This window comes from Falco punctatus (genome assembly GCF_963210335.1).
Source record: "Falco punctatus genome assembly, contig: scaffold_288, whole genome shotgun sequence".
NCBI classification, from domain to species: Eukaryota; Metazoa; Chordata; class Aves; order Falconiformes; family Falconidae; genus Falco; species Falco punctatus.
This window is the reverse complement of record NW_027660328.1, coordinates 827-25,000: the sequence shown is the minus strand read 5'-3', so window position 1 is coordinate 25,000 and position 24,174 is coordinate 827. Positions and strand designations below refer to the sequence as shown.

General features: G+C 52.2%; 2 protein-coding genes across 2 annotated transcripts; one reads left to right on the top strand and one right to left on the bottom strand.

The window, feature by feature from the left end:
* Nucleotides 1-6: 6 nt before the first annotated feature.
* Nucleotides 7-6,138, bottom strand: ARMC5 (armadillo repeat containing 5; the record flags this gene model as incomplete). The annotated part of the gene is given in 4 exon segments (XM_080411295.1): nt 7-153; nt 155-651; nt 2,034-2,141; nt 4,621-6,138. Coding segments are annotated over 4 exon segments (1,239 nt in total), but the record flags the coding sequence as incomplete, so codon positions are not given.
* A 2,208-nt stretch (nt 6,139-8,346) lies between these two features.
* MFSD5 (major facilitator superfamily domain containing 5) lies at nt 8,347-15,927 on the top strand. Its single transcript, XM_080411294.1, has 4 exons — nt 8,347-8,461; nt 9,544-10,977; nt 11,114-11,249; nt 13,468-15,927. The coding sequence occupies exon 2, from the start codon at nt 9,564-9,566 to the stop codon at nt 10,893-10,895; it is 1,332 nt and encodes a 443-aa protein (XP_080267420.1). The 5' UTR covers nt 8,347-8,461; nt 9,544-9,563; the 3' UTR covers nt 10,896-10,977; nt 11,114-11,249; nt 13,468-15,927.
* The last annotated feature ends 8,247 nt before the right edge of the window (nt 15,928-24,174 follow it).

Genomic DNA, 24,174 nt, shown 5'->3' with positions numbered 1-24,174 from the left:
AAGGGGACGAGCCCCCGCGCTTCCAACGCCGCCAACGCTTCTTGATCGTAGGCGAACGCCGCCAACGCCAAGAGGATGCGGCAGCGCCAGCGGCGGGGCGCGGGGGTCGCCCAGCAGGCGCAGCAGCACCCCCAACCCCCCCGCCCCTCGCACCCCGCGCCCGGTTCACCGCTTCCCGGCACAGCAGACACAACGCCCCCACCGCCCCCCTCGCCCCGCTCACGCTGGGCGACGCCAACGCTCTCTTCACTTCTTCCGTCACCGCTTCCACCGCCCCCGCCGCCCCCAAGGCGGGCCGGAGCGGGGCGCGGGCGCAAGCGTTGGCGATGACCCCCAAAGCCGGTTGACGATGCTCCCGGTGGGCGTCCCGGGCCAAGGCGGTCAACGCCGGGAACGCCGGGCTCACCTCGTCGGTAGAAGAACCGGGATTGACCGTTAAACCCCGGAGAGCGCGAACCAGGGCGGGAGCGGCGGGGTGGGAAGGAGGGAGCGCGGCCAAGCGGGAGGCCAAAGCCCGCAAGGCGCCGGCGCGGGTCAACAGCCGCCGGGGGGCTGGGGAGGACCCCAAAATCCGCAGGGCGCGAGCGGCGCTGTGGAGGCACTCGGGGGTACGGCAGGAGGCGGCGAGGGACACCAGGAGGGGACCGGCACCTGCAGGAGGAGGAGGGTCCCTAAAGACACCCCCCCCCCCCCCCCGAGAGCCTAGGGATGCCCCCCCACCCCCACCCCACCCCCCCATCCCCCAGATCTTGGGTCCCCCACAGACCCCCAGGCCCCCCTGTGGACCTTGGGGACCCCCCAGCCCCCCCCAACAGACCTTTGGTCCCCCACGGACCCCCTAAAGACCCCCCTATAGGCCTCGGGTCCCCCCAGAACCCCCAGGACCTCCTCTATGAACCTTGGGGACCCCCTAGGACCCTCCCATGGACTTTGGGGACCCCCTAAAGACACACACACCCCCCCGAGACCCTAGGGATGCCCCAACCCCCCCAACCCCACCCCCCCCCAGATCTTGGGTCCCCCACAGACCTCCAGGCCCCTCTGTGGACCTTGGGGACCCCCCAGCCCCCCCCCCCAACAGACCTTTGGTCCCCCACGGACCCCCATGGCCCCCCCCGTGAACCTTGGGGACCCCCTAAAGACCCCCCTATAGGCCTCGGGTCCCCCCAAAACCCCCAGGACCTCCTCTATGAACCTTGGGGACCCCCTAGGACCCTCCCATGGACTTTGGGGACCCCCTAAAGACACCTCCCCTTCAGACTGTGGGGACCCCCCAACCCCCCCCCCCCCGAGACCTTGGGGACCCCCTAGGACCCCCAGGACATCCTCTATGAACCTTAGGGACCCCCTAGGACCCCCCCCTGGACCTTGGGGACTCCCCAAACCCCTCAGGACCCCCTCTGGGGACCCCCCAAGACCCTCCCCCAGACCTTGGGGACTTCCCAACCCCCCCCCTAGACCTTGGGTCCCCCAAAGACCCCCAGGACCCCCTCTGGGGACCTTGGGGACCTCCTAAAGACATCCCCCCTCAGACCCTGGGGACCCTCCAACCCCCCCCCTAGACCTTGGGTGCCCCAAAGACCCCCAGGACACCCTCTGGGGACCCCCTAAAGACCCTCCCAGACTCTGGGGACCCCCCACCCCTCCCCCAGAGACCCTGGGTTCCCCCAAGACCCCCAGAACCTCCTCTATGAACCTTGGGGACCTCCTAGGACACCCCCCCGAACCTTGGGGACCGCCCAAACCCTCCAGGACCCCCACTGGGGACCCCCTAAGACCCTCCCCCAGACCCTTGGGACCCCCCAACCCCCCCCCCCTAGACCTTGGGTCCCCCAAAGACCCCCGGGACCCCCTCTGGGGATCCCCTAAAGACCCTCCCAGACCTTAGGGACCCCCCCACCCCACCCCCCCAAGATCTTGTGTCCCCCACAGACCCCCAGGACCCCCCCTGCGGACCTTGGGGACCCCCTAGGACACCCCATGGCCCTTGGGGACCCCCAGCCCCCCCCGCCCCCCCCAGGCCCCCCACTCACCGGCGTCGAGGATGTCGCGGGCGCCGTCAGGCTCCAGCGCCAGGTTGGCCAGGGCGCGGGCCACCCGGTTGTGCACGCTCTCGGGGCCCGGCAGGGACAGCAGGGCCACTGCGGGGGCAGGGGTCAGAGGTCACGGCTCGGGACCTTGGGGACACCCTGAGGGTCAGGGCAGGGGGCAAAGGTCACCCATAGGGACAGGGCAGGGGTCAGAGGTCACGGCTGGGGACCTTGGGGACACCCTGAGGGTCAGGGCAGGGGGCAAAGGTCACCCATAGGGACAGGGCAGGGGTCAGAGGTCACGGCTGGGGACCTTGGGGACACCCTATGGGTCAGGGCAGGGGGCAAAGGTCACCCATAGGGACAGGGCAGGGGTCAGAGGTCACAGCAGGGGACCTTGGGGACACCCTGAGGGTCAGGGCAGGGGGCAAAGGTCACCCATAGGGACAGGGCAGGGGTCAGAGGTCACGGCTGGGGACCTTGGGGACACCCTGAGGGTCAGGGCAGGGGGCAAAGGTCACCCATAGGGACAGGGTAGGGGTCAGAGGTCACAGCAGGCGACCTTGGGGACACCCTGAGGGTCAGGGCAGGGGGCAAAGGTCACCCATAGGGACAGGGCAGGGGTCAGAGGTCACAGCTGGGGACCTTGGGGACACCCTAAGGGTCAGGGCAGGGGGCAAAGGTCACCCATAGGGACAGGGCAGGGTTCAGAGGTCATGGCTGGGGACCTTGGGGACACCCTGAGGGTCAGGGCAAGGGGCAAAGGTCACCCATAGGGACAGGGCAGGGGTCAGAGGTCACAGCTGGGGACCTTGGGGACACCCTAAGGGTCAGGGCAGGGGGCAAAGGTCACCCATAGGGACAGGGCAGGGGTCAGAGGTCACGGCTGGGGACCTTGGGGACACCCTGAGGGTCAGGGCAAGGGGCAAAGGTCACCCATAGGGACAGGGCAGGGGTCAGAGGTCACAGCTGGGGACCCCCTCAGAGACAGGGCAGGGGTCAAAGGTCACCCATAGGGACAGCTCAAGGGTTAGAGGTCACGGCTGGGGACCTTGGGGACAGCCTGAGGGACAGGGCAGAGGTCAGAGGTCACGGCTGGGGACAAGTCAGGGTCAGAGGTCATGGCTGGGGACCTTGAGGACACTGTCAGGGACAGGGCAGGGGTCAGAGGTCATGGCAGGGGACCCCCTCAGGGACAGGTCAGGGATCAAAGGTCACCCATAGGGACAGCTCAAGGGTCAGAGGTCACGGCTGGGGACAAGGGGGGTCACTGGGGGTGTCTCAGGGTTCCCCAGTTGCACTCAATGGGGCTTGGGCTGAACCATTCTGGGGTGTGTGTGGGGGGTCAGGGCAGCCCCACTCCCAGTGCGGGGGTCTGGGCTGTCCCATTCCCATGGGGAAGGGGGGGGGGGAGGGGGCTATTATGGGCTGTCCTATTCCCATTGGAGGGGGGGAGGGGGCTATGGGCTGTCCCATTCCCTCAGTGGGGGGGGCGCCCACTCCCATTCCCAGTATGGGGGGGTCTATGGGCTATTCCATTCCCCCAGTGGGGGGGATCCCAGTCCCATTCCAAATATGGGGGGGGTCTGGGCTGCCCATAATCTATGAGGGGAGGGGTCCCCGACCCCTTCCCAGTATAGGGGGGGCTCTGGGCTGTCCCATTCCACAATGGGGGGGATCCCAGACCCATTCCCACTATGGGGGGGGATATGGGCTGTCCCATTCCCTGTGATGGGGGGGGTCCCAGTCCCATTCCCACCATGGTGGGGGGGTGTCTATGGGCTGTTCCATTCCCCAACGGGTGGGCCCCAGCCCCAGAACAAGGGGCAAGTCTGGGCTGTCCCATTTTCCCAAGGGGGGGTCCCAGTCCCATTCCCTATGGGGGGGGGGGTGGGGGTGGTGTCCTAGACCAACTCCCACTGGGGGGGGGACTCCGGGCTGTCCCATTCCCACTATGGGGGGTGGGGTGGTGTCCCACTCCCATTCCCAGTACAAGGGGCAATTCTGGCCTGTTCCGTTCCCCTAGTGGTGGTGGTGGTGGGGGGGGGGTCTCAGCTCCATTCTCGCTATGGGGGGGCTCTGGGTTGTCCCATATTCTGTGAGGGGGTGTACCAGTCCCATTCCCACTATGGGGGGGTGTTCCTACTCCCATGCCCAGTATGAGGGGCAATTCTGGGCTGTACCATTCCCCCAGTGGGGGGGGTCCCAGCTCCATTCTCACTAGGGGGGGGTTCTGTGCTGTCCTATATTCTGTGAGGGGGAGGCCCCAGTCCCATTCCCACTATAGGGGGACGACTATGGACTGTTCCATTCCACGATGGGGGGGTCCCAGACCCACTCTCCCTATGGGGGGGGCTCTGGGCTGTCCCATTCTCTATTGAGAGGGGTCCCATTCCCACCATGTGGGGGGGGCGTGTACTGGTCCCATTCCCAGTACGAGGGGCAACTCTGGGCTGTCCCATTCCCCCACTGGGGGGATCCCAGCCCCATTCCCCTTACCGGGGGGGAGTTCTGGGTTGTCCCATTCCCTACGGAGGAGGGGGTGTGGCAGGCCTCTCACCTCCCCCCCCCCCCAGGCCCCCACACTCACCCAAACGCGGCACTCCCCCGAGCCGCCGGGCCTGCCTCCGACACCCCGCCTCGGTACAACAATTCCCCAGGACACTCAGCGCTAAATCCAAGATCCGCCGAGGCCTTTCGGGTCCCAAAAGCTCCAAGAGGGGCCCCAACCCCCCCCGCTCCCGGAATCGTTCCGCTCCCCCCGCTCGACGCGTGTGGCGGGTCCGTAAGGCCAAGAGGGCCCGGGCCAGGCCCGGTTCGGCCGCCGCCCGAACCGCTTCCACACACCAGCCGAGCGGCTCCGACATGGCGGCCGAGCCGCGGCGGCGCGGGGGGGGGGGATGGGAGAGGGGTGGGGGGGCGGGGCGACCCCGCGGGGAGCGATGGGAAAGCGAGTTCCGGGTATAGGCCGCGGCAGGGCTTGGCGAGGCCAAGACTGCAACTCCCGGTGTGCACCGCGGCGCCGCGGGGGGCGACGGGAAAGCGAGTTCCGGGTATAGGGCGCGGCTGGGCCTCATTAGGGCGCGAACACAGGGCCCAGCCTGCGCCGCGGAGGCGCGGGGGGCGATGGGAAACCGAGTTCCGGAAGTGGCGCCACCGAGCGTAGTCCACGGCTGCGCGTAACCAGCCCGGGACTACAACTCCCAGCGTGCACCGCGGTGGTCACGGGAGGCGGGCCCGCCGCCTCAGGGTTTTAGCGCTTTTTAGAGATTTTTAATGGTTTTTGAAGGGCTTTAGAGGTTTACAAGACTTTTAAAAATATTTTAAAAGCACTTTTAAAGATTTTTTTAAAGCATTTAAAAATATTTTACAACCTTTTGAGAGACTTTTGAGGCTTTTTTAGAGATTTTAAAAAAATTTAAAACGTTTTAAAGTCTTTCTAAACCATTTCAAAACTTTTTACAGATTTTTAATACATTTTAGAATATTTTTAAAGCTTTTAAAAGGTTTTTGAAGCATTCAGAAAGTTTTAATAAACTTTTAAAAGATTTTTAAAGAATTATTAAAGATTTTTTTAAAGCACTGAAATTTTTCTAAACCATTTAAAAAGATTTTTACATATTTTGGAGCAATTTTTCAAATGTTAAATTATTTCTTAAAAAATGTAACATTTAAAAGAGTTTAAAGCAGTTTAAAAAGTTTAAAGCATTTTTAACGATTTTCAGACCTTTTTAGAAATTTAAAAAACGTTTAAAGGATTTTAACAGATTTTTAAACCATTTTTAAAACACTTGTGGGTACTTTTTTAATTTTACAATTAAAAATTGCTTACAATATTTTGGAAGTTAAAACATTTTTGACACGTTTTAAACATTTTTGAAACATTTTTAAACATTTTCAAACATTTTTAAAGCACCATTTTTTGAAAAAATTTAACACGTTAAGAACAATTCAAGAACATTTTTAAAGTCTTAAAAAGGTTTTGATTTTTTTATTATACAATTTTAAAATATTTTAAAATATTTTAAAAACATTTGTGAAAATTTAAAGACATTTAAAAACATTTTAAGACTTCACAACTTTTAAAAACATTTAAAAAAACTTCTAAACATCTTTACATGGTCTTAAAATATTTGTAATAATTTAAATAATTTAAAAAAATTAAATATTTTTGAAACGGTTTGAAATATTTTTAATTTTTTCACCTCTTGTAATTTTTTTAATAAAATTTAGAAGTATGAAATTCTTCTCCATTTTAAACATATTTAAAGTTTTTAAAGTTTCTCTACTTCAGTTTTTAATTTTTTTCCCTATTTTAAAAAAATTATTTTTAAATCCCTATTTTAAAATATTTTAAACTTCCCCCTACTTTAAAATACTCAGGGAAATGAAGTAGAAGAAATATTTTAAAATATTTTAATTTTTTTCCATTACTTCAACCATTTCAAATTTTTTTCTACCACTTCAAAATATTTTTTAATTTTCTCCCTTTAAAGATTTTTTAAAATTGCCCCTACTGTAAAAATTATTTTAAGCTTTTCCCAGTTTATTTTTAAATGTAGTTTTTATTTAAATATATTTTTTTATTTAAACATTTTTTCTTACTTAAAAAAAATCTTTACGGTTTGTTTATTTTTTAATTTTTTTTTCTGCAACGTCAAATTTTTTTCAAATTTCCCCTACCTTCAAAAAATCTTTAAAACTTTCAGAATTTCCTTCTCAAGATTTTTTAAATTTACTCCTACTTTAAAAATTATTTTAAAGTTCTTCCAGTTTAAATTTTTTTAAATCTATTTTTTTAAATTTTTTTTTTTTAAATAAAATTTTTCTTACTTTAAAAATCTTTCTTTTCTGTATATTTAGTTTCCCAACTTTAATTTTTAAAAATTTCCTCTATTTAAAATGTTAAAAAATATTTTAAAAAAGTTTTTCCCTACAATAGAAAATTGTAAAACTTTTTTATTTTCTCCTTTTATGCCCTACTTTAAAAATTACTTTAAACGTTTTTCCCATTTTCATTTATTTTTTTAAACCTGTTTATTTTCTTTAAAAAATAAATATTTTCTTACTATAAAATATTTACATTTTCTCTATTTAAATTGTCCTTTCAAAAATTTTTTAAAAGCTTTTCCTCACATTAGAAAATTTTAAAACATTTTCACTTTTTCTCCTACTTTTTGCCCTACTTTAAAAATTTTTATAAATGTTCCCCCACTTTAAAATGTTTCAATTTTACTTTTTCTACTCCAAAATCTTTATTTTGTGTTCCCTAATTAATTTTAATTCCCCCACTTTAAACATTTTCCCCCAACATTAAAATATTCTAATTTTTTTCCAATACTTAAAATTTTATGCAATTTTTGAAATTTTTTTAAAACTTTTCCCCCCTTCATCGGGGGGCGCCGGAGCTGCCGGGGCCCAAAAGGAGCAGCCTTGGGGTGGGGGCTATAGGTACAGACACCCTATAGACACTATCTAGGCCCCCCACAGCCCCCTGGGAGATGCACTATAGGTACCGACATCCTATAGAACCCCCACAACCCCCTGGCAGGGCCCCTATAGGCACTGCCTCCCTATAGACACCCTATAGACCCCCCACAGCCCCACTGGCAGGGCCCCTATAGGCACTGTCTACCTATAGACACCCTATAGACCCCCCACAGCCCCCCTTGCAGGGCCCCTATAGGTGTTGCCCCCGTATAGACACCATAAAGACCCCCTACAGCCCCCCTGGCAGGGCCCCTATAGGTGTTGCCCCCCTATAGACACCATAAAGACCCCCCACAGCCCCCCTGGCAGGGCCCCTATAGGCACTGCCTCCCTATAGACACCCTATAGACCCCCACAGACCCACTGGCAGGGCCCCTATAGGCACTGCCGCCCTATAGAACCCCCCCCCAGGCCCCCTGGCAGGGCCCTTATAGGCACTGTCTCCCTATAGACCCCCCACAGCCCCCTGGCAGGGCCCCTATAGGCACTGCCTCCCTATAGACACCCTATAGACCCCCCACAGACCCCCTGGCAGGGCCCCTATAGGTGTTGCCCCCTATAGACACCCTATAGACCCCCCACAGCCCCCTGGCAGGGCCCCTATAGGCACTGCCTCCCTATAAACAGCTATAGACCCCCCACAGACCCACTGGCAGGGCCCCTATAGGCACTGCTACCCTATAGACACCCTATAGACCCCCCACAGCCCCCCTGGCAGGGCCCCTATAGGCGTTGCTGCCATATAGACCCCCGCCCCCCTACAGACGCGGTCGGCAGCCAAGGTCACCCAGAGGGGAAAGGTCACGCCGGGGAAGGGGGCAGCGCGCGCCCTCCCGCGTCACGTGACGCGGCCCCGGAAGCGGAAGCGGGAGCCGGGTGGGCTCCGGCGCGCGCGGCCGCTCCCTCCCTCCCCGTCGTTCCCCCCCCGCGCTGAGGGGCAGGTGGGCACGGGGGGGCTGTAGGGGCCCGTATGGCACCGGGTGGGGCTATAGGGGGTCCGGGGGGGGGAGGGGGGGGCACGTGTAGGGTCCCTATGGGGCTGGGGGCGAGCTGTAGGGGGGTGGGGGGGGTTATAGAGGGGCTGGGGGGGGTATGGGAGGTCTTGGGGGGGCGTGCGGAGCCTCTATGGCGCTGGCGCGGTATAGGGGTTCTGGAGGGGCTATAGGGGTCCATATGGGGTTGGGGGGGGGTCTGTAGGGGGCTGGGGGGACTATAGGGGTTCGTATGGGGCGGGGGGTGGGGGCTATAGGGGGTCTGGGGGAGCTGTAGGGGCCCATATGGGTCCGGGGGGGCTATAGGGCCCCAGGGGGGCTGGAGGGGGGGCTATAGGGGGTCTAGGGGGGGGCTATAGAGGGTCTGGGGGGAGCTATAGGGTCCCGTATGGGGCTGGGGGGGGCTATAGGCTGTATGGGGGGGCCTATCGGTGCTCGGGGGGGTCTATAGGGGCTTGTATGGGTCTGGGGGGCCTATAGGGGTTCTGGGGGGGCTGGGGGGGGTGCATGTGGGACCTATGGGTGAATATATGGGGCTGGGGGTGTCCCATGGGGGGGGCTCTATAGGGGCCACATGGCGGGGGGGTCACTGAAGCCGGAGGCACCTTTTGGGGGTGGCCCAACCCCCGGAACAGCATTCCCTCCCTGCCCCGCCCCCCTCGTCCTAGCCCCGCCCCCCTCGTCCTAGCCCCGCCCCCCTCGTCCTAGCCCCGCCCCCCTCGTCCTAGCCCCGCCCCCCTCGTCCTAGCCCCGCCCCCCTCGTCCTAGCCCCGCCCCCCTCGTCCTAGCCCCGCCCCCCTCGTCCTAGCCCCGCCCCCCTCGTCCTAGCCCCGCCCCCCTCGTCCTAGCCCCGCCCCCCCTCGTCCTAGCCCCGCCCCCCCTCGTCCTAGCCCCCGCCCCCTCCTCCCAGACACCCCCCCTCCTCCTCCTCGACCCCCCTTCTGGGCCCCGCCTTCTTCTAGCCCCTCCCCCCTTGTAGCCCCTCCCCCCCCTTATTCTAGGGTATTCTAAGCCCCTCCTTCTTCTTCCAGGCCCCTCCCCCACTGCCGCCATGCTCTTGGCCTCCTCCCTGGCCTGCGCCCTCCTCCTGGCCTCCTGCCTCGCCTTGGAACTGGCCTCCCGCCGCCTTCGCCACCCCCCCCTGCCCCCCGCCCCCCTCCCCCCCTCCAACCCCGCCTTCCGCCGCTTCCGGCGTTCCTACTACTGCGTCTATTTCCCCGCTTTGGCCGCCGACTGGTTGCAGGGGCCGTTTTTGTATCAACTTTATCGCCACTATCGCTTCGCCCATGCCCAGATCGCCGGGCTCTACCTCGGTGGTGTCACTGCCGCCGTCGCTGCCGGGTGGGTGGCGGCCCCCTTGACCGACACCGTCGGCCGGAAAAAATCCTGCGTCGTCTTCTCCTTCCTCTATTCCTTCTCTTGCTTGGTTAAACTCTCCCGCCAGTATTTCGCATTGCTGGGCGCGAGGGTTCTGGGGGGGTTAGCCGCTGCCGTGCTGTTCGCCGCGCTGGAAGCGTGGTACGTGGAAGAGCACGTGGGGCGGCACGACTTCCCCGCCGACTGGCTCGCCCTCACTTTCTCCCAAGCTGCTTTTTGGAATCACTTCGTCGCCGTGGCCGCTGGGGCCGCCGCCGAAGTCGGTGCCCAAGGGTTGGCGCTGGGGCCGGTGGCCCCGTTCCTCGCCGCCATCCCCTTCCTGGTGGCTTCGGGCTGTTACGCTTGGAAAAACTGGGAGGAGAATTACGGCCCCAAAGCCACGTGGGGCAAAAGTTGCGGCGACCCCTTGAGGTGCCTCTTGAGCGACCGCCGCGTCTTCCTCCTCGGCGCGGTCCAGATGCTCTTTGAAAGCGTCGTCTTTGTCTTCATCTTCCTCTGGACGCCCCTCCTCCAGCCCCACGGTGCCCCCCTGGGCATCGTCTTCGCTGCCTTCATGGCCGCCAGCGCCTTGGGGTCTTCCTTATACCGCTTGCTTGTCTCCGCGTCCCTCCTCCAACCGAGCCACCTGCTCCTCCTGGCTGTCCTGCTGCTCTTCCTCGCCTTCCTCGCCCTCCTCTTCGCCACCCAGCCCGTCCAAGCCTTCGGCGCCTTCCTCTTTGTGGAATTCTCCTGCGGTCTTTACTTCCCCGCCATGGGCTTCCTCCGGCGCAAAATCGTCCCCCAAAAAGATCGCGCAGGGGTCACCAACTGGTTCCACCTCCCTTTGAACTTACTGGTTTGGCTGGTTTTACTGGGCTGGCCCCCCACCCACGGCGCCAGCGACATGGGGAGCGCTTGCGCCCTTCTGGCGTTGCTGGCGCTGCTGGTGGCCACGGGCCTTTTTGCCCTCATTCGCCGCGACGCCGAGCTCCGGTGTCCAACCGACGCCGCTGTGTCTGACCTCTGACCTTGGTGACCTTGGGTGATGTGGAGACACCCTGAGCCTGCCCCTCCCCCCAGCCCTCCCCCCAAATGTCCTTGTCTCTGTGGTGGTGGCGGAAGGACGAGCGGTGGTGGGACAAGCAGCGGCATAAGGACGAGCGGTGGCGGAAGGACACGCAGTGGCGGAAGGACACGCAGTGGCGGAAGGACACGCAGTGGCGGAAGGACACGCAGTGGCGGAAGGACGAGCAGAAGGACGAGCGGTGGCGGAAGGACACGCGGTGGCGGAAGGACACGCAGTGGTTGGAAGGACGAGCGGTGGCGGCGGGACGAGCGGTGGTGGCGGAAGGAAGAGCAGTGGCGGAAGGATGAGCGGGAGGTTGTTTTCTTTTTAATTAAAAAAACTTAAATATGAAAGGTGTTTCTGCACCATAGTTTCTATAGGGGGCCTGTGGGGTGGCTACGGGGTGGTGGTACCTATAGGGCCCCTGCCGGGGGGTTGTAAGGAGTCTATAGGGTACCTGGGGGCTTTCTATAGGGTGCCTGTGGGGTAGCAGTGAGTATAGGGCCCCTCCCGGGGAGGGGGAGGCAGGGAGCTGTCTATAGGGTATCTATAGCATGCCTGTGGGTTGTCTGTGAGGTGGCAGTACCTATAGGGCTGCTCCCAGGAGGGCTGTGGGGGGGTCTGTGGGTCGTGTATAGGGTGTCTGTGAGTAGACAGTGTCTATAGGGCCCCTCCCGGCGGACTGCGGGGTGTCTATAGCGTGCCTGTGGGGTGGCAATGCCTATAGGGCCCCTGCCGGGGGGCTGTGGGGAGTCTATACGGTGTCTGGGGGGGGGGCAGTGCCTGTAGGGGCCCTCCCAGGAGGGCAGTGGGATGTTTATAAGGTGTCTATAGGTTGTCTGTTGGGGGGCAGTGTCTATAGGGTCTCTCCCAGGGGTTGCTGGGCTGTATAGGTTGCCTATAGAGTGCCTGTGGGTTGTCTATAGGGTGTATATAGGGAGGTGGTACCTATAGGACCCCTGCCAGGGGGGCAGTGGGGTGTCTATAGGGTTTCTGTGTGGGGGACAGTGCCTATAGGGCTCCTCCCATGGGCCAGTGGGGTGTCTATAGTGTATACATGAGGTGGTGGTGCCTATAGGGCCCGTCCTTGTGGCCTGTGGGGTGTCTATAGGGGGTGTGTGTGCCTATATAGCCCTCTTGGGGGGCTGTGGGGTGTCTATAGGTTTCTATGGGGTGGCAGTGCCTATAGGGCCCCTCCCAGGGGACGGTGGGCTGCCTATTGGGTGTGTGTAGGGTGCCTGGAGGTTGTCTATAGGGTGTCTATAGTGTGATGGTACCTATAGGACCCCTCCTGTGGGCCAGCGGGGTGTCTATAGGGTGCCTGTGGCGTGGCGCTGCCTATAGGGCCCCTCCCATGGTAACTGTGGGGTGGAAATACCTATAGGGCCCCTCCTGTGGGGTTGTGGGGTGTCTATAGGGTGTGTGTAGGGTAGCAGTGCCTATAGGTCCCCTCCCAAAGGACTGTGGGGTGTCTATAGGGTGTCTGGAGGGGGGGGGGCAGTGCCTATAGGGCCCTTCCTAGGGGAGCTGTGGGGTATCTGTTGTCTATAGTGTGGTGATTCCTATAGGGCCCCTCCCATGCTGGCTGTAGTATGGAGGTACCTATAGCACCACACTAGGGGTGCTGTGGGTGTCTATAGGGTGCCTGTGGTGTGGCAGTGCCTATAGGGCCCCTCCCAGGGTGTCTGTAGGGTGGTGATACCTATAGGGCCCTTCCCAGGGTGTCTGTAGGGTGGTGATACCTATAGGGCCCCTCCCAGGGTGTCTGTAGGGTGTCTATAGGTTTTCTGTAGGGTGGTGATACCTATAGGGCCCCTCCCAGGGTGTCTGTAGGGTGTCTATAGGTTTTCTGTAGGGTGGTGATACCTATAGGGCTCCTCCCAGGGTGTCTGTAGGGTGTCTATAGGTTTTCTGTAGGGTGGTGATACCTATAGGGCTCCTCCCAGGGTGTCTGTAGGGTGTCTATAGGTTTTCTGTAGGGTGGTGATACCTATAGGGCTCCTCCCAGGGTGTCTGTAGGGTGTCTATAGGTTTTCTGTAGGGTGGTGATACTTATAGGGCCCCTCCCAGGGTGTCTGTAGGGTGTCTGTAAGTTTTCTATAGGGTGGCAGTACCTATAGGGCCCCTCCCGTGGTGACTGTGGGGTGGAAGTACCTATAGGGCCCCTCCTGAAGGGTGGTGGCTTGTCTATAGGGTGTTTGTGGTGTCACAGTGCCTATAGGACCCCTCTCGGGGGGGCTGTGGGGTGCCTATAGGGTATCTATAGGGTGGCAGTACCTATAGGGCCCCTGCCAGGGGCAGTGAGGTGTCTATAGGATGTCTGTGGTGTCACGCATGGCCCTAGTTTCCAGCCCGCTCCTGCACCTCCCCCTTCCTGTTGCACAAAAAGAACCTTTGAAACCGAACGAGTAAAAACAAGGTATAAGTAAGAGAACAAATAAAAAAACCAACTGAGACATATTGTCAGTGTCAAAATAACCCGCTGTCTCTGTTCCGTACAATTTTACAATTTCCCCTTTTTGTTTTTGAACAGCTGGTACCAGGTTTGCCATGTTCTGCAGGGCCCTTGCAAACATGACAGCGACCAAGGTAACAGCAAACAAACAATACTGCCAGTTGAGTGAATGGATGCCAAAAAGGCTGAAATTGTCTCAGATTTTGATAACATCTTGCTGCAACGGGGCGCCTAAAATCCACGCAGCACATACCATCCAAATCCTCACAGCCATGTCCTTGAACCAACAACAAAAAGCAGTGGCAATTTTGACTCACATTCTTAACTGCCTACCAAACAAGGTGATTTAACTCTTTAATGCTTTCCCTGCTGTTACTCCGGATAAGAGAAGAACCGCTGCGACACGTTCCCATCATAGCCTCCTACTACATTAGCATCTACAGAAAGACAATGATCGACATTCAAAGTGTAAACAATATCATCTTCTTTTGGATTAACATTATACGTAGGTGGAAGGGCACACCAAACAAGAACTGGTTCAGTCAAAAAGTTCGAAACATAGCATGCCTTCTCTGAACATACCTCTGGGGTCATTCCCTTCGTTCCCTCTTTTTTTTATGCAAAGAGAGACACTTTTACCGTAACAGAGAAGCCCCTATTTACATCTCTGAGCCCGGACACAAACTGCAGCTGTATGCGCCACCAGGCTCAGGGCAGGAATCATTCATGCAGTTACACAGCTATGTATCTCTACAACTGTGCAGACACCTATTAAACACTAGATAACCATGTTTATCTTTCCTATTCTCCTTCACAATACCCAGCTGTTCTCTCATCTCTTGTTAGGTCAAATAATTCTCCAGTTTCCTCTCCTATCTCTCTCTTCAGACATTCTCTATCCTCTTTTTTGCTTGTGAATTGCGAGGAGGCAAAGGGTGTGTGTAGCTGGGTGACCATGACCTGCTTTATGTTACAATCAACTAAACACTGAATACAGAAAAAAAAAGGTATGGGAGACATAAGGCAAACATCAATAAGGTGGTTAAAGATAATTATAATAAATCCTGTAATACTTTTGAGTCATGGCCCAAAGTTTCCCAGCCGTGAGAAGAGACCAAAGGCATCCCGCCCCTGGCTCTGTTGCACATCTTTGTTTTAAGGCTTTTGAGTTTTGTATACTTTTGTAAATTAATTCACAGTGATCACTCAGATTCACGTAACACATCCTATCAAAGTCTTCACACTTGTGTCCCTGTGCTAATAATAAAAATCAATAGCAACTCGGTTCTGTAGCAACATATGATGGACAGAATCAACATCTGTTAATAAGCCAGAAAAAAAAAATAGTATTTGTAGTATTACTTTGTTTAGCAAGCTAGCAGCCTAATTTACTAAGCAAGTTAAAAGCGTGTACTATTCTTACAGAAGAGATTAGAGAAGCAAAAATCTGTTATGCTGCATTCCAGAACTCAGCCTGAGAATTACAGTCTGCTGTGAGCTCTGCGATACAACCATTTGACACATGTTGGGGTTGCGGTTGTGAAAGTTGCCCGTTTACAATTTTCATTGGCATTATCACAGCTGGTTGTTTTAAAAGCAACCCTTGAGCTTCCTGATGTTCGACTTGTTGCAAAATATTCTGAAGCCAATCAATCAAGTTAGTATTACAGTTAGTGACTCTCTAGGACCCTGCAAGACTGTGGCAAGACTCCCGCATCCGGACTGCCTTAATAGCCGTCTCATTCATTTGCAAACAGTTGTCCCTGGGATACCTTGCCTGAGTCACAGAATCGGCACAACTAATTTTCTCCAGCCAACTGCTCATAGTTAACAGCAATTCCCCGATTAAGGTTTTCAGTCAAGGCCACTATACATAGCTCACAAAAATCAGATAACCACATCATAGACTGTATCAGTTAGTACCATACAAAGCAATGACTTCCAATCATGCAGTGTGAGTGTATAAGGCTCTGCCATCACTTCAAGAAGGGACACAGCAAATGTATTATGAATTCTCCCTTCCCGCACTGCTTTGCTTAACTCTTTAACAGCCTTGTATTGCACAGGCTGCCACTCTGCAGGTTGATTTGTCTGACAAAATACCGAACATGCCATAGTGACTCCCAAAACCCATCACTGAAGTGTTTCCCGCTTGCATTCCTGCCACCAATCCCTCAGACTCCCTTTCACCCTCCCCAAAAATACAATCAATGCATCAGGAGAGACAAGGGGGTGGGGGAAAGGTCTGGCTCCTTTTCCAGATCTATAGGACCTGGATCAAAAGGTTTATCAGTGTCAATAAAATCATTGTCCGAGTTGTCCTGTTCCCGTGCTTGCTCCTGTGTTGTGAGGGTCGCTGCAGTCAGTGACAGGAGCTTTGGGGGCAGAGGAGGTGTGGACAGAATCGCCATCGCTGACTGTGTCTTGAGAAGAGTCGCGCTGTCGGTGGAATTTACAGCTTCCTCTGGTTTAGCACCGTTAGTAGAATTAGTCCACACTTGGCAAAGAGTAGTCAGAATTTGCCACCAAGATGCTAAATGCATTCCCGACACGGAGCTCCCCTCCGCGGCAGCATCATACAATCGGCTGCTGTCTGTACACACTTTCATTCTTTCAAAGTCTCTAAAGTTTCTTGGCTGCTCACCTGTCTCGATGAATACAGGTGTTATCCTCGGGGTTTAGGTTGTCCGCCTGGTCCAGACAGCCAGACGATCGTTCAGCCAAGCCGTCTCCTCCGGAACGCAGCCCTCTTCCACGAGCTGTCTTTTTTCCATCCTTATTCTTCCAAGGCTTCGGAACACCACCATAGGGGTCACCGTTTGAGGAAACTGAGGCACGGACTCCCTGATCTGACTAGAAGACCCTTCATGAGTCCATATACGTCTCTTTCTGGGGACGAAGCCTGGTTCCCCGTTACGGATTTCCCACAGCTCACCTCTCAGCTCCGGAGGGATTTCTGGCCGGCTCCTGCTTCCTTTCAGCAGATCATTCAAAGTTCTGTGGGATTCGCTGCACGTCGCTCAGACAGGCGATTCGAGAGCCCTTGACGTCAGATCCTTAAACGCATCACGTCGGGGTCACCAATTTGCGGCGAATGAAGAGACGGGACGCAGCTTGATGCAAGCAAATGTCAATTTATTGTACAGAAGCACGAGGTTTTCAGAAGCTGCGCGTTTGAAACAGATTGGTTCTTGAAGCTAAGCCTTGCATACTAGAGGCAATCCCTGATTGGTGGTTAACTGCCATCAATTAACAGCAAGGTGTTACCTTTCCTTGGCGCCATCCATCTCCCACTCCCCTGTGCTCTGCAAACATGCCTCATCATGTTAATTGTTGTCTAGACAAGCTCGAGCACATTCCCCTCAGCTGACTGATTGCCGCGCATGGTCCTAGTTTCCAGCCCGCTCCTGCATGTAACAAAGTATTATAATCCAATGTTCCATTAAACGGCCACTTAACTTCGCCCTCTAACTTATACAATGGCCACCACTGATTACAATATTTAATGAGGGTCTTTTTACTTTCTGTGCTTCCCTTCCCAACAATATCCATCCTATGGGCGAGTATACAACCCAGAGGACTCTTTTTTAGTATCCCTCCTTGGGTGTTACCCATTTTCAATATACTCCTAAGGAATTTAAACTGACTTTTAAATTCTCTTTTCACGCCTGTCAGCCACACTCTCACTTATTCTCACTCAATTCCACTCTCACGGACGTCCATGCACTCAGAGAAAATCACACACACATCACTTCACACAAACACTATGGTTCGACAAATCCAAATCGGTAGTCTATTCCAAATGCCTTATTGCCATAACCAAAATCAATACCAAAAGAAATCGAACATAGCATCGCTCCAGTTAACAACCTTTTAGCAGCTGCAAATATTTTGTGAATTACCAGAGGTCCGCTTACCCCTCTCCTGCTTCTCCTGGTTACCTCGAACTCAGTCGATCTATCCCCGAGATCGCTACCGGCCGCTCTATCGGCCAGCGAGTTTCCCAATTGCAGTCCCAAACCCTATAGGTACCCAACCCACGGGCACTATGCTGCACGCCAGACGTCTCTGCGCGATTTATCAGCAGCCCCGAATGTGCGTACGCTCAAGTCCCTTCGTTAAACATACCGTTAAATCTGCAGCTTCAAGAGGCTGTTGTCCACTCCCGCGGTGATCGGCCGGCAGCGGAGACTCCTCCGAGTAAAATGCTCGGGGCGCGCCTAGGAGCGTCCGCTCCGCAGTCGGTCCCGCAGCCGAGTGGAGATCCTCCTGGCTGGCTCGCCAGAACTGACGTGCGGAAAGCAGACTCCACAATCTGTAAGATTGTGAAGTAGGTATGTTTATTCAGCGCTGGGCAGCACGGGGGGTAGTCCCGCCAAAACCGTGCGCGCCTGACACGAAAACTTGCTCTGTTTTTATAAGGCATCTCATTACATATTCATAATGTGTTGCAATACGCCTATACATATGCATTACCTATCCCCGCTTCGTATTAAAATTAGTTCTGCGAGCTATTTCCATATTTTTTTCTCGACTGAGTTTGCGCAGTGTCCCCTGGTGGTGGTCGTCAGGGGTCCTGAGGATGAAGGCAGGCGAGTCTTCCTCGTGACCTCCCACATCTGGCGCAGGCTCAGTAGCGTCCTGGTTTTTGTCCAAACCGCAGAACTGGCTTTAGCTTGTTCTTGCAAGGTTGTAATTGTTCTTTTGACTTATATGGTCATAAAGCTGGACTTATATGGTCATAAGGCTCTTTACTCCCGTATACCTTATCACAGCACCCAAACAAACCATGTAAGATCTGGCAAACAGCTAAGCAGACTATTATAATCATTAAAACTTTACCCTAAACGGCCAAGCAGACTATCATTACCCTAAACAGCTAAGCAGACTATCATAATAATCGTTAAACTTTACTCTGTCTCTTAACCCCCTTCTCTCTCAGACAGGTCGAGGAAAGGAGCACTTGTTCTTTACAGAGGATGAAGTAGCAGAAATAAATGTGTAAATAGGCATGACCATTAGGCCATTAGGGGTGTTTCTATGGGTATGTCTGCTATGCCCAGAATGGTGTAAGAACAGTAATCCGCTTTGCAAATTTGGCTGTATGACCATATCACTACGTTTAGAGGTGCAGGCATCAATAGGTGCAAGTGTTTTCACAGAATTAAGAAAACCATCTTGTCCATGCAGTCCAGCCATAAATGATGCACAGAACAACAAATGATAGAAAAAAAATGTATTTTCAGATGCATATGAGTAAATAGAGTATTCTGTGCTGTCCTGCACACGCATGTGTGTACATGTATTCGTAGCCAGTGAGTCGTGGCTCCTAAGCCTGATTTAAAAACTGAATGAGTTCATTATAATCCCCTACCCCCCTCCCCCCAAAAAAATAAATATCTGAGGAATCAATCTAATCTGCTTTACTAAATAAACATGTGAAAATGCTCACCAGGGATAAACCTGAGGACTCTACATATTTCTCTCTTTTTCCTCCAACAGAATGAAATCACCTTTGAGACAATAAAGGAGTTGGAAGAGGAGCCAGTGTGTCCCATTCAGTGTTCTCTGTGTATCTGCGTGCACCGCTTCCCCTGTTTGGTTTCTGATCTAGACGGGAAGGACAGGGAGGGTGTAAGGACACTGCAACTCTCTCTCCAGAAGATTGGCTTTTGTGCTGGCTTCAGGCAGTTCTGAGCTCTTTGGGGCTTAAATCTCCCAGAATGGGTGTGATGTTGAGTTGTCTACTCCAGGGCAAATGGAGAGGAGGAGGGGCGCCTGGAGGGAGGACCACTGGCTCAGGGGACACCCTGAGCATCAGAAGTTGTTGGAACCACTGATGACTAGAGCTGTGACCAGGGGGGACCTCTCAGATTTCTCTGCATGTGGTACCCCAGTTGCTGGGACGTACATTAAGCAGAGGTTGTGCGGTGTGGTGGGAGGGTGACTTGGTTTGCAAAGGGGGAGCTCAGGCCAAACCCCTGCCAGGCAGGTAGAACTGCAGATCCTCCCTGTGCTTCGCGTTCACCTTGCCTATGACAACGTGCCACAGAAAAGCTGAGCACAGCCCTTTGCTGACGCCCAGCAGCTTGTGCTCCCTGCTGTGCCCCTCTGAAATGTTTTGGTTGATCGTCATTTCATGGAGAGCTCTATTGTCCCCGCAGCCAGGGCTACTGCAGCAGTAGCAAACCAGGGCTTCTAGTTACTCCCCGACACCTGCCTTCCTCCCCCTCTGCATCTCCCCAGCTCTCACAGAGGAGGGGTTGCCAGTGGTGCCTTCTTCAGGCAGGGCATGTCTGCAGCTTCCATTGAATACCCTCCTTTCCTTTGAAAGCCCTGCCTCCTTCTGGCGGGTGGGGTTTGCTCATTTCCATGGGCGCTTTTGCAGGTGGTGGTGACATGGGAAGGAAAGGGACATACAGTGCTGGAGGTAAAGAGCCGCTGCGCGTCTGTTTACACCGTGTTTGTACAGCTGAGGTGGATACAAATCGGGGGTGGCTTTGCTGGAGAACTTTGCCAGGGATATAACTGACCGCCTGTTTGGGAGTCCCAGAGCAGCACGTTCGGTAACAGGAGATCGCTGCACTGCCTGCCCTTGCCGTTGCTCTTGCGCATGCGGCAGTAAATACCTCCTCTGCACAAAACTGAGTCCGGGTAGAGTCCACGGAGACAGTTTTGGTAAGAGTCCCAGGTGCTGCAGAAAAGCAGTCTGAGGTCTCAGCTGAGCTGTACTGCTTCAGAAGGGAGATTAGCCATAGATAGGTACGTGCTTTCTTTCTCAAAGAGGGGAAGGATGGTGTGGGATAGTCCTTTGCTCGGTGGTCCTGTGGGCGTGTGCACTGGAGAGGAGCCATCACAGGCCACCTCTTCCTGAGCAAGCCACCACTGTGGGAGGCACTGAGATGCTCAGCAGAGGCAGTTTAGGAGCGACAGGGGTGGTCTGTCCTGCTGCTTGGAGGTAATCCCCTCCATACAACCCTGAGATGCAACGTACCCAGCTAGAAGGAATCCCAGTAGAGGTGGACAAAAAGATGAACACGTGCAGGTATTGCTCCCCAGTAACATGCGAAAAAATTCATCAGCAGTACATATCCTGGCATGTATCCGTTCATATGGAAGGTGAATATTTATGGGTTTTAGTGTAAGTCAAAAGTTGTTGGACAGTCTGTTTTGCCTTGGAACGAAACCATACAACTAAATTTCGCGAAGCAACCCGTGTTTCAAATCCGTGGACAAGGTGAAATGCCATGTGCGTGAGAGCGTTTCTCATCAGCGCGGATCTTTGCTGTCTCTAAAGCAGTGCAGGCTGGGGCTGTGGGTGCTACTGGAGATACACAGCCCGCCTGCACTGCAGGAAGGTCATTCTGGTCTGACTGTCAGATGGAGCTGTATGTTGTACAATATTGTACGTGTTGTGCCAAGCTTTCTGCAGGTAAAGAAAGAAGCAGTCATGTGTTTGACAACAGCAATCATAGGTGATGCTGTGAAGAGATTCAGGGAAAATCTGCGGCGCATGGGATTTTGACTACAACCAAGCTGTAGTTCTGACTTGTCTTGGTCACTTTAATTAGTAATGTGTCATTAATTTAAAAATAACCGGTGCAGTTAAAGAGCATGGATGTTGGTCAGAAATGCCTGGTTTCTCATGTGTAAATTCAGCAAGTCAGACGCACTGATGCAAGTGCCTGGATGAATCGGTAAAACAGGGCTGGGCTAGCCAGGGTTGGCACGGGCAGCATGTGCAACACGTAGTTGTTTAGGCAATAGCTCTAATTCAGAGTTATGATGGAGGTGCTGAATGTGCTTGGTTTTGAAAGCACACAGTCTTCGTTAGCTTCAACGGAAACTGCAGGATCCTGCTGTCCAAATCAATGAAACTGTGAGATACAATCCACTGTTCAGGAAAGTCAGAATATGTTTTTAGGTAAAACCGCTGCTGAAGCGATAGCAGCGATGGAGCGTGTGTAAAGGAGCCTAGGGAGACCTGCAGCCTTCTGGAGCCAGGCAGAGTATTTCCTGTTCACTTTAGCTATTGGTCACGAAGGGAAGATGCTTCCTACAAATTGGGGTTCGTTCTAATGGAAATAGGTGACTTGTGAATAAAGAGGGCAGTGCAGAGTTGTCTTTTTTCCCCATTTTTGGAAAACAGAATGCATTATTGTTCCAGTTTAACAGCAGGTGGCACTTGGTTCCAGTGCAAGTAGTTATCTCTTCATTGCCATAAAAAGAAATCCATACAATTATATCAGTTCTGATTCTGAATCAAAGAATGAAAATAGCTTCTGAACAGGGTCTTGACTAATAATTCATGTGCTGTGATATCTGCGTGGTGTGTCCTCATTGCCTTTCACTAAAATTCATCTTTCCTGTGAAACCAGTTGTGTTTGTGGGTTTGGGATCTTTTTTTCTTTCCTCCCCTTGTTCGCAGTTCCACTTGATTTTTTTCTGGTGGTGTTACAACGAACATTGTGCAGTCCTCCTAACGCTTTGTCCATCAGTACTGTTTTCACTTTTTTCTTGTTCATGTTTTAAGAGACACTATTGTTTTCTTTCTAAGGGCTGTATTTTTGTTATGTCTTGCATCATGAGTGAATTCAAAGTACTTTCAATGGCATAATACACTTTGTAGTGTAGTTTTGTGAAAATGCTTCTCTATGAATTAAAAAAAAGATCATTTTATATTATTTCAGGGGTAAACCCTGAATTAATCAATCTTGGATGTGGTGTTTCTGTCTTCTAGAAATACGTGAAGCTTAACTTTGTTTTTATAGGTTAAAAAGGAAAAAAGCAAACAAAGATGTTCAAAAGTGCAGGCCGTGGCAAAACAGGAATGTGTGGATAAATTAAATAACATCACTAATCGGCAAATGAAACAAAAGATTACTGTAAGGAAGAATGACTGTTTGAAAATGGAGAATGAAAACACGATAGAAGAAAAAGACAAAAAGAGTTTTTCATCTGATTGATTAAAATGCCAATGAAAGGGTAAGCTAAGGAAATAATCTCTAGCTCTTATTTGTAGTACTATGTAAGTGTCTTAGGTTTTCTAATACTGTGGTAGGTGAAGTAGTTTCCTTAGTGGTGAAAGCCATAGTGAGTAGTCCACTGCTTCTCAAAAAATGAAGAAAAATTCTTTTTAGACAAAATGAAGCGCACGATGGAGGTTCAAATTTATTGCCTGCTCTAAAAAAAGAAAAGGGGAAAACAAAAGAAAACGCCCACCTAAATTCCTGTGATTTCCATGTCAACACTGAGGTAAAATGCATCTTCAAAACCAGAACTGAAGACTGGAAAAAGCAGTTATTTTTGTAGGAAATGGCCACCTAGAAAAGAAAAGTAGGAACCTGGGGTTTGCTACTACTCCCTTTTCTAGGTGATTTTAGTGATCTCCGTGCAGTTGGTGTTTTCCTTTTCATTAAGTTAATATGCCCTTTGTCGGGAGAGGGGAAAAGATGATATTACCAAACCAATCTCAAAAGTCTAAAGAAGGCACACGTATTTTTATGCAGACCTAAGCAGGAGCTTTTTCTGTCTGTCCTTCAAAGGAATCTCTGCTCTAGATGCTTTCTGTAACGTGGCTGTTGGATATAGTCCAGCTTAACCTGGATCTAGCTCAGATTCCACGTGTCCCCCTCACTCTAGGGGAAGGGTTTTAAATACTTGGGCATATTCCACGATCTTTACAGTCAAGTCTGTGATTTTATCATAGCTATTTTTTGTCTCGGTTGTTTCTGGACATCATCTTAAGTATGTCTGTTTCACAGAAATATTTTTTTATAAACCTACTCACTTGGTGGTTTTTTTTCTTTCTTTCTGTGTAATGCAGTAAAATTGCCCTGAATGCCAAAGGTGCAAAGGAAAGTAAAAGACAGCCTTCAAAGCAGAAGGCTCATCAGCAGATGAGCTCTTCCAGTGGCAATCATGGTCAAGTACCGGATGATAGCACTTCCAGTGAAACATCTGAGGATGAAGGAAGGTATGCATATAAGGAATGTTGAAAATAAAACTCACTTAATGATAAAAATTGGCCTGAGAGCTAAAGGCAAGTTTGGGGTTTTGTTGTGTGTTTAAGGTTTTTTGTAAACCTGATGCATATGAAGATTCTTGTTCTTTCGTGTGACCACCTGATGTTCTTTCTTGTTCTTTCTTGTTCTTTCTTGTTCTTTCCTGTGACTACCTGATGCGCTTTGTGTTGACAAACACTTCACTTCTGTTTAGAGTGCTTTTGAACATGCTGGCCAAGTCAACAATAAGGTCACGTGCACAAATTCTGATTAATTACATGAGTGTGTGTGCACAGGCATAGAAGTATTTCATGTGTTTAAAAAGGGTGAGGTATCTCACGTTTTTTCACTGCAGGTATCTCAGGATTTTTTGCCCTGCTCCCCGCTCCACCTTTTCTCTTGCAGCTGTGTACCCTCCTGACTTCTTGCCCACCCTGAACTTACTTGTGCGGGTTGTGGCAAAGTGAGAAAGAGAAGTTGTTGACACTGTTCAGCCCTAGCTAAAAATCTGGTGTGTTATCAACACTGTTTTGGTCAGAAATCTAACACACAGCCCTGTGTGGGCTGCTGTGAAGAAAATAAACTGCATCCCAGCCAGACCCAGGACACCAGAGAATCCAAAATTACAGTTCTTTGACCTGTAGGAGAAGGATTCTCGGTACTGAAGGGAGCTAAACCCCTGGTATTAAACAGGGAATGCACGTAAGCGTATAGCTACATGTCTGTAGCTGTAAGATTTCTGTCACTTTGCGTGAAGTTTAGGGAACAGTTATTTCAACTA